The sequence below is a fragment of the Opisthorchis viverrini genome (genome assembly GCF_000715545.1).
Source record: "Opisthorchis viverrini unplaced genomic scaffold opera_v5_198, whole genome shotgun sequence".
In the NCBI taxonomy this organism is placed as follows: domain Eukaryota; kingdom Metazoa; phylum Platyhelminthes; class Trematoda; order Opisthorchiida; family Opisthorchiidae; genus Opisthorchis; species Opisthorchis viverrini.
The window spans coordinates 834873-844663 of NW_008751849.1; the positions used below are offsets into that span (position 1 = coordinate 834873).

General features: G+C 45.1%; 2 protein-coding genes across 2 annotated transcripts in view; one reads left to right on the top strand and one right to left on the bottom strand.

Annotated features, from left to right (window-relative positions):
* T265_07927 (hypothetical protein) lies at positions 1 to 2788 on the top strand (the record flags this gene model as incomplete). The annotated part of the gene is made up of 3 exons (XM_009173587.1): positions 1 to 725; positions 829 to 947; positions 2547 to 2788. The coding sequence occupies 3 exons, from the start codon at positions 1 to 3 to the stop codon at positions 2786 to 2788; spliced, it is 1086 nt and encodes a 361-aa protein (XP_009171851.1).
* Positions 2789 to 7510: 4722 nt separating this feature from the next.
* The window catches only part of T265_14431 (hypothetical protein), a gene marked incomplete at both ends in the record, with an annotated part of 3854 nt that continues 1573 nt past the window's right edge, over positions 7511 to 9791 (bottom strand). Inside the window, 2 exons of the mRNA XM_009173593.1 lie at positions 7511 to 7653; positions 9540 to 9708. Coding sequence (XP_009171857.1) covers positions 7511 to 7653; positions 9540 to 9708 — 312 coding nt within the window. The remainder of the gene's footprint in view (positions 7654 to 9539; positions 9709 to 9791) is intronic.

Consider the following 9791-nt stretch of genomic DNA (forward strand, 5'->3'; position numbering starts at 1 on the left):
ATGTCTAACTGTTGGAAATTGTTCATCTATCTGAGTATCACCTCGAGTGTTGGTGCTACGCCGATAAGCGACACTGACGGAAGAACCAAGCTTCTACTGATTTCGTTTGACGGGTTCCGTCATGACTACCTGGACAAAGCTTCGTCGTCTGGTGTTAATATCTCCGGTTTCTTGAAAATCTGGGGATCCGGCTTTCGAGTGTCGTGCGTGAAAAATGAATTTGTTACGAGCACCTCGTCGAATCACTTCTCGATGGTGACTGGTCAACATCCGGAGTCTCATGGGATCGTGGATAATTCATTCTTCGACCCGATGCTCAACCGGACGTTTGCGTTCAGCAATGGAACTCAGGCGAAGGAGTCAGTCTGGTTCGATGTTGGGGCTGAGCCTATCTGGGTGACGAATCAATTACACGGTCATCGCACGGCTATGACGTCATGGACAGGAGCGTTTGCACCAATCAAAAACATTCTTCCTTCCATCAGTTACCCTGCTTTCGACCCGACTATTCCTCTGCGAAAGTCAATCGATGACGTGATTGGTTGGCTCGAGACTGACGTAAATCTTGCGCTGCTCTACCACATCGAACCGGACTTAACCGGTCATAGATACGGTCCTGATTCGACCGAAGTTCTGAAGGCTATCGGAACGCTGAACAACGAGGTGGAGTATCTGCTAGAACGAGTCCAAAAGAGCCCGAAGCTGGCACACTCTCTGAGAAGCAAGTATGTTGCTGGCTATTCGTGATAGTGCACACTAAAAAGATTTCACTTCAGATGACATTGTTGATCGGTTGGAGAACAGACACCCGAAAATGCGTGCTTATAGGAAAGAAGACATACCGGAACGATTGTTCTATTCACGCAGTCCGCGCATTGCTCCGGTCATTGTGGTTGCTGATGTCGGTTGGGTGATTGTGAAGTCGGTGGAAGATAGAATTAAATTCAGTAAGTTTTGTTGTTGAATGAAAGGCGAACTCGTTTTTTTGGCCCTACAGAGTGGTGTTTTCTAACCAGAACTGAGTAAGATATGCGTGGATAGATCGGACAGGTTGTCGGCCATGAAAATCGAGAGGAAAAATTGTTTATCAATGATGCAGCGAAATCCTCATCACGAATCTAGACGTGTCACCGGTTTGACGGCGAGCACAATTTTGAGGATTAGAAGTAAAAAGCATTTCGCATTCAGTATAATCTGTGTAGTCATATCAGCTGATGTGTACTCAGGCGTGGCTGGTTCTGTGTGTGCCAGCCTAGTTCCCATGGCATATGGGACAGCAGAAATATGGGCAGTCCTTGTGGAAATATGGACAGGTCTGAAGATGCAACACGCTACGGGCAAAGCATTTTGAGAAATTTTGCATCGGGTTATCAAGGAATATGATTCAGCCGACTAGGAGGATGGGCACGAAGCACAATGAGGGGCCCAGTTGGTCGGATCAATTGTATTAGGTTTCCGTATTTTGTCGCTGGAGGTTAAATCCCGTTTATTATGCTTGTTTGATGGGGCCGTTTCGCACAGAAATCATTTCATCAGATTAGGTATGATCAGCCCCTCAGTCTGTGTGTTTGCTTCTCAGTAACTCAGAAGTATTCTTTGCCCGTAGCGTCGAACGAACACACTTCGTATTACGAAAGTATATTTCCCGTATGAAATGCGCTTCACAGTGGTTCTACTCAGCCAATTCGATTGGGCAAGTACAAAATTCGTATACTCTAATATCTGTTGGTGTCAGACAATCGAAATCCGCAGGTTTTCTCTGTTGGGCGACCCCCGGGACGGTCCAATCGTTTGTTTAGTTGTCCGGACAACCTCAGAATCCGGAATCATTTCAATCTGATGTAAGACTGATCGTAGCGACTAACTAGGCATATACTAGCACAATACAAGACCTCATGACACTGATTATATGTGATGTAATCACGCTGTAAATGCTGTCTGCTTTAGTCTCCCTGTGTTAACTCTTGCGGTCCCCATAGTGGTCTGGATCACTGTGATGACAATGAGTTGTCTATCCTGTGATGGAAACCACACCAGATCAACCGGCTTTATTCACAACACGAGTGTTATTACTGCTTCGATCCGTGATGTGTATTGGCTTACATGACTCAGCTTAGAACTTGACGTATGCTTACGTCAACCCCTTTGCTTTGGAGTCAGTCTAAAGTTGGCACTAATTTTCATAAACCTGTCCATGCCTCACACGGAGTTGACTGTCATTCAGCGCCACTTTTGGGAGTTCGCTGTAGGGTTTTCTACCACAGAATTCTCCTATAAGCGGGCTGCCTGCTCTAAGAAGTGGACTACTTTTGTGCGTGATTATTCTTGGATGCGCGATGTGAATATTCATCAGTCACTATCGATCATTGTTTTACACTTTCGTTGCCCCCTGCTTGTTGGCTGCAGTTAGCTGTTGCATTGTTGTGGCCAGTAGTCAGATTTGAAAATATGGAGATCGTCTAGATGTATCATGGGAATTGTCACATATACTATTTTCATTATATCTCCATACGTCGAGTAATATTTCATGCTGTATGATCTTTTAGAAAAGGGAGGTAAACATGGGTATGATCCGGCTTCACCGGAAATGTCCCCGTTCCTCCTGGCTACTGGACCTGGATTCAAGCCGCCAGTACCTAATCACACCATTCAGTCCATGGACTTAATCGATATCTATCCAATGATGTGTCATCTTCTTGGCCTGGAAAATCCCGGTCCTCACAACGGCAGTCTATCTCATGTGGCCCATGTGTTGCGAGATGGGATCCATGCTGACCCTATTGAGTAATTCCATTTTGGCGGTCAATATTCTTTTACATATCCGGCTTGCCAACGTCTCCACGTAAGACTGTTTCGGATGTCAATTGGGAGACAACATTGTTTGTATCTTATTCATTTTTAGTTTGTAGCTGACTTCAAGTCATTAACTGCTTCGCTCAACATACGTCTTCCACACTTTTTCACACTTGTCGTTTTCAAGTCAGTTCCGTTTGTTTGCTGCCTAATCATTCGATTTTCCAAAAGTCTTGCTCCCCTATCCCGGATCCTGTTTGGTCGATGACGAAGCGAAGAAATTGTTGTGCTTGGATATCCGTAAAATTTGTTTGTACACATCGTTGTCTGATATTTCTACGCTTATTCAATTGCGGGATGACTGCATGCTAATGAATTTATTTATTTAGAAGGGAATCCGTTGAAAAAAGTACTATCCATTTGGAGATTGGGCGCCTGAACCAAACTGGACGATTAAAACGAAAATTGGAACAAGTGAAAGGTAATCAGTGTGTTGACTGTTGAAGGTCAGTCGTGGACTCAGATGCAACACGCAGTTCAGAGTTTTCAAGGCAATTCACTCAGTATCTGGAATTCGCACTGTAACCTCTCGCAGTCTTAGTCCGAATCTCCCACAACCCTGAGAGTTTGCAGATGGCTTTCAATAAATGGCCAATTCTCAACTGGCCTTGATGTAATTTTCAATAATGTAGACTGAGCTGTTTGAAACGATGATTCCAACAGTGCTGTACCTGGTGGTAATGACTTAAACGTCCTGTAGCTATACTTTCTCCGCTTGTGGCTTCATCGCCAAGAAGTCTAAAGATGACATTCCTGTCAGACAGTTCTGCGGGCCCACTGTGGTCAACATTTGGACCTCTTTACCAAGCCAAATGAGGCGTACAAACAACTCTGATATTTTTGGAGATTATACATTCTGGAGGTAACTGTTGTCCCGAAATAATGTCCGAACAGTGACATGGAAACCGAACGGAATAGCTCAACATGATTTTGTGTAACGTTCAAGTTTTCATCGGTATCCTGTCAGATTCCTGTCAGACCATCAGGGAGATTCGCTAGAGACGCTTAAAGATGATAGAACGTCGCACGTTGAATAGTGGCATCGGTGAGTAAACTTGATCCGGGGAATTGACTGCCACCAGAGGAGTTTATGCCCTCTCAAACGATGACGACTGTGTTTGCAAAAGGATATTTATAACGTTCGGTGTCAGACTCATGTTTGGATTTATTACATACGAAACAGTTACTTTAAATTCAATGGACATCTGTGTTGTCTCAACCGAGTTGTCTCGAACGACGCGAGTAAGTTGGACGCGCACAGACTAAAGACCCGACCGTTGTCCCCAAGCAGAGCAGCAGAAGCGTTTTCGAGACCAGATTACAGGTAACGCCCGAGTCGACGGAGGTGCTCACATAATTTCGAGGTTGAAGGAGGCTGATTATTCATCGTCTACGTTTATGCTACAGGTGGATAGAACGAGATGGATAGAAGTAGTTGGCCAACCAGACTAATGTTCAAATAAGTTTCAGCATAACGGCTCATCTTCTTATATCGGACCCTTAAAATGATGGAACGTCGTACCTCGAATAATGACATCAGTGAGTAAGATGAGTGAGGCTCATCTTCTTATATCGGATGCTCTCCACAGTAAAGTGTGACCCTTTCTGACCCGCTAGAACGAGCTTCTCGAGTACTGCTGCGGACATCAGCAGCTCCATCGCGGTTATTAGAGCAAGCGTGACGGGTGCTGTCAATAATTGACGGTAACGCGATTCAGTTTAGGTCCAGGACTCGCTCGTTGTTGGACACGATGTAGCCAAGAGACATCCTCTGCTTCAGAAGTTAATGCGAATCCGTATATAACCACATTGTGGCAATATAACTACCTAATTGCACTCTAGCAGTGTGCCAACTTCATCAACACCCAGCATTTTGTCTGATGGTTGAGTCTATCGCGATACAGCACACAGAACTTCACAAAGACTATCTATCTGGCATTCACTTGACTAATTGACCGAACCTGATCAGTTTCACCAACCGGAAGGTCGGTAGCTCCCAGGACGCGATAGAGGATCGCTAGTTCCCCTGGTGGCATTAAAGAGAAGGAAAAGGTTCGGTCGAAGCACAGGTACCTCTGGAAAATATGCAAAAGAATCGCATCACGGTAGAATCTCATTTGTAATTTTCGGCATTAAAGATGGATTGGTCACTGGAGTTGAGTTATTCCACGGAATAATTGTAGTATCTTTTAGAACGCCACAAACGCAGCTTCTGGCTTGAAATATTGCTTAGTTATCACCGTGAAAATAGATAACTAGCTAATAATTTGACTGACACTCTTTGAATTATTGACCTCTTTCAGAATGTCACAAACACGAGTTGCCAGCTTGGAACATTAGTCAGCTAGCACTGTGAAAAATAGTTGGGGCAAATATTTTGAAATAAAATAATTGAATCCTTGATGAGTTTCACTCAATAATGACGGGATCCCTGTGAGGTGATTCATTGAAAAAATGTAAAATGTGAGGAATCTAACGGTGATAGTATTTTTATCACATGTTGCTATCTACCTTCAGGTTGTGCCTATGATTCTGCAAAACCAACAAGCCCAGAACGGAATCAGAATAGAAGGTGAATTCTGATCAACTGTTTGTAATCATCTCGTCCCATCATATGAGCAGAAATCGCATCTTTTGTGCACAGATTGCTTTGATTTCTTGTGTGGCACGTGCAGACAGACGGTGACCATGAATGACATCGGGGATATTGGAATAAATGAAGCTCCGAAGAAATAGTCCACGATGATTTGCAATATCTGGACCTGTTTTGCTTCGACAACTCGAACTTGCGAGACCTCTCCAAGTTTTCCGAGGTTATGAATGACCACACGAATTCACGCACTTCCTGCATGTTCCCGTCATACGCACACTCGATTTCGCCTACTCTAAACGCTTGAGTACATAACCGCACATTCGTGGTCCCAACGTGGACCATGTGCAACATGAAATCAAACGCTTCTTATGGGAGCCTGGTTAGATCCTCACTCGGACGAGGTGGTCCGCTGGGCTGACCACTGTGTCGTCCTCTGTTGGGATATTTTAGGCGTCAATTTAAGTAGTGGCTGTGACTCTCTGATAAATTTGGTTGTAGACATATCCTCTGCTATACCCTAGGAACTTTAACGAAATTCGCAGTATTCTCTATGAGAAAAACGTTGATAGATAAGCCGAGAGACAGACAATACGTTGGCCACTTAGTTTTCATACGGTATCATATTAGTTTTCCCTTGGTTTCAGCTAATGATAAATGGGATATTTTACAAGAACTTTGAAATCAAAACAAAGCGTTGTAGAGTAAGATATCAAAAACCAATGTTTTGGGTGTGTGGACATCGTTTTTGAAGGATTTTCGCAGTCAATTTTCTATCGATTAATCGGGATTTAGTTGGGTTTGTCTTCTGAGTACTGTGCTATCGTGTTTTCTGATTGACGTTTTCTTCAGACCAGTTGGTAATGAGGTTCAACCAGTGTGTTTGTGTGCTTGCGTTGGTGTGTGCGCCGGTTTAATGTGTCATTGTGCTGGATTGAAGCTCTATTTATTGCTGTTCTGATGGCTGTGTCGCCGCATTGCTCATGCTCCTGTTTGACACATAACCACCCCGTCTATTCCGAATGATGGCTTGTTTCACATGCCCGGACGACGATGGCTGAGATGGGAGATGGTACACAGCTATTTGCACGGTGAATTAACTTCCCGTCTTATTATCGTATCATATAAAGAATGGCGCCACCGTGCCGGGTTGCATTTCCATGGTGACCACCGGGATTTCATCTCCCTGTTTTGTCCTTCCGAGTAGTGTTCTCATCAGGGATATTTATTTTGTTGTTGTATCGTACCAAGTCATCGTGTTGTCATCTGCAGTCCCCACGGACCCGGCAAATCTCTATTTGATGTAGTGCGTATTCGAGGACGCTTATTACAGGTGTTTCTCACACTGTGTGTGTGGGATTTCTGTGAGTTCCCGCTAGCAGTTTCTCTTTTCAACCTTAACAAAACAGTCTACTGTCAAGGAAATTTTATGGTTCCTAGACCGTCCTAGGTTGTTATGTTATACTGCTGAATTGTGTGTTCTACTAGCTAAAGATACTGCTTGATTGTCTGTTCAGGTGAAGTGAGGTAGCATGCTCTTGTCCACACAAGATTAAGCACTGTACATGACATTGATCAACTCATATGAAGACGGTCAGTCCACCCGTAGAGCACATTTTTGTAAGTTCGATAGGAGGTGGTTGGGCTCTTTAACACCATTCATAATGGCAGCACTGGCGTCACATAAAGTAAAACGAAGGAAAGATAAAAAGTGGTTAGTCGGAACACCCGCTTACAGTGTTATCTCAAAGCTGACGACGAAGGGGAAAGATGAGTGCTGACTACAAGACCAAGGGGAGAGATAGGACGCGGGATATTGATCAGGATTTCATTGGTTGAACGGTAGGTGTACACCGAAACGACCGGTGTCCGTTCGATTATACAAACACATTAACCAACTAAGTTGGACTAAACTCGGAGATCAAATTCAAATTCAAGCATGTTCCATCGTTACGATGTTGTTAATTTACATGTCTAAATAAGCTCAAAAGCGGTCATCACTGAGAAGAATACGGCACACACACGCACGTTCGTTCGCTCGCCAGTTCGGTCTTACTATCACTCACCTCTGGACTCTGTCGTGATTTGATTGCAAGTGACTGTCGTGTGATTGACTGTTACCTGTTCTGCGGACGCTCGGCTGCCAACTGACTGTACTAACTGGAAGGCGGTTCGATGGACCGGCTTGATAGGGAAGTCGAAGCGCTGGGCTGGATTGAACAGGAACAGAACTACAAGTAACGTGTATGGATACGTGCAATATATGCATTAATTGTATTGCTATGCCACACATTTGCTGACATCACAGTCCCTGACCGTTCAAGTGACTCACACATTCATGAGATTTGTAATGGGCTTTACAGAGAGCGCATCTTCTCTAAAATTGATTCAGCAGGTGTCTAAACGCAAATTCCGTGTTCTCCAGGGGCCTTCCAAAATCAAGATCACTACACATTTTGAGCTTCATGATTTCATTTATGTGCATTCTAGATTGCAGTTGAGACCTTTTCTTGCGTTGGTGCCAAACTATTCTGAGAAGTCGAGATGCACTGTAGAGCTCATCCCATGCTCATATCAGAGCGCATCCCTAGAAGCTCCAGTGGGGAGTCTTGAACCCACGAACTCCCGGCTAATTGATTGAAGACCTAAGCGTTCGACCGCGAACGGCTGATCATCAGTGTATTTAGCATCCCAGCTAGACAGGACCCCTGTGGAGTTCGGTGAGATGCACACTGCTGAGGATTCCCAGTGAGGATGAAACAGCAGTGCAATACTCTTCGGCAGTCCACAACAAAGTGGCTTCGCTCACAGGACGAGGACGCCGTCAAAATCCCCAAGTCTGCTCACACGACAGACAAAACGCCGGTTAACTGCACGTTCTCCGGTGGGGAGTCTTGAACCCACGACCGCCCGGCTAATTGATTGAAGACCTAAGCGTTCGACCGCGAACGGCTGATCATCAGTGTATTTAGCATCCCAGCTAGACAGGACCCCTGTGGAGTTCGGTGAGATGCACACTGCTGAGGATTCCCAGTGAGGATGAAACAGCAGTGCAATACTCTTCGGCAGTCCACAACAAAGTGGCTTCGCTCACAGGACGAGGACGCCGTCAAAATCCCCAAGTCTGCTCACACGACAGACAAAACGCCGGTTAACTGCACGTTTCCATGGGAGATCAATGTTCACGTGTACCCTCTATTTGCCTACACGTGATTTTGGCCAATTTCATTCTCCAGCTTATCCGAGTGCTCGTACACCAACAAAATCAGTCAGTGATCCATCCATTTTGTGACTCAGTGTGCGCAAACCCAGTCGTGCATGGGCGAAACCTTGTTTTATCCGTGTGTGAAGTAAAGCCCAAGGACACACACTCATCTATCGAGGATAGTTCACAGTACCGAACTCCGTTTTAACCCGTGGTCACGTTAGTTTGGTTGACTCCATACGCTCATTTAGTGATCACCTGTATGGAGTTTCCCCAATCGATTTCTCTTTGCGAACCAAATGTAAACGAAGCACATAAGACAATGTCAGCAATGACTGTTACGATGGGGGTAGGCTCACATGCCTTAGCAAACGGTTGCGAATTATTCCTAGCATGGCAAACCAACTGTGCTTCAATCGGATTGCATTGTACGAGAGAACAATAATGGTAGATCACTTGGGTGTTCCCTCTCAAGTGAAATAACCGTGGGACCATGCACGGTTGTACAGTGAACTCCGAGACCTCCGCTCGTGGACAGCCGTTCAACCGAGCGATTAGAGTGATCTTGATGGACTGACAGCACAGTACTCAATCTCTCCCCAACACTGAAATCCATGAGTCCCAATGTACCGACTTGTTTCCTCAACGTCAATGACAAAATTGCTTCACATCGACAGGTTCGGTCGTCTCAGATGAACAGGTGCAACTCCAAATGGACGTCTTGAAATTTTGAGATCTGATAAGTCAAAACATGAGGATGCGGTATCACACCGTGATTTGGGCGGTGTGTCGTTCCTGTGGCAAGCTGCCTCACGAAGAACTTGTCCGCAATTATTTGCTTTGTGATAAATCGGTCGCTCTACAGATTAGTCCTAGTTGTCAGACACTGACTCACGGCTGTCGAGTAGTTCCTCTGTGGACCCGAAAACTCGGACGCACACAGAATTAAGGGACACATTGTGCTGGTAATCTGTGCTTCGGTCCAGGTCAACATCGTAAGATGCCCTCTTTGCGGACGGGGTAGCAAGCACACATCTGCGTTTTCGGGATCGGCCCGGAGCTAAGAACCAAAAGTGATTTATTTTCATGTGGGCTCACCTTTGGGACAAGCCTGAAGAGCACCACCACACAGTGGACAGGGTT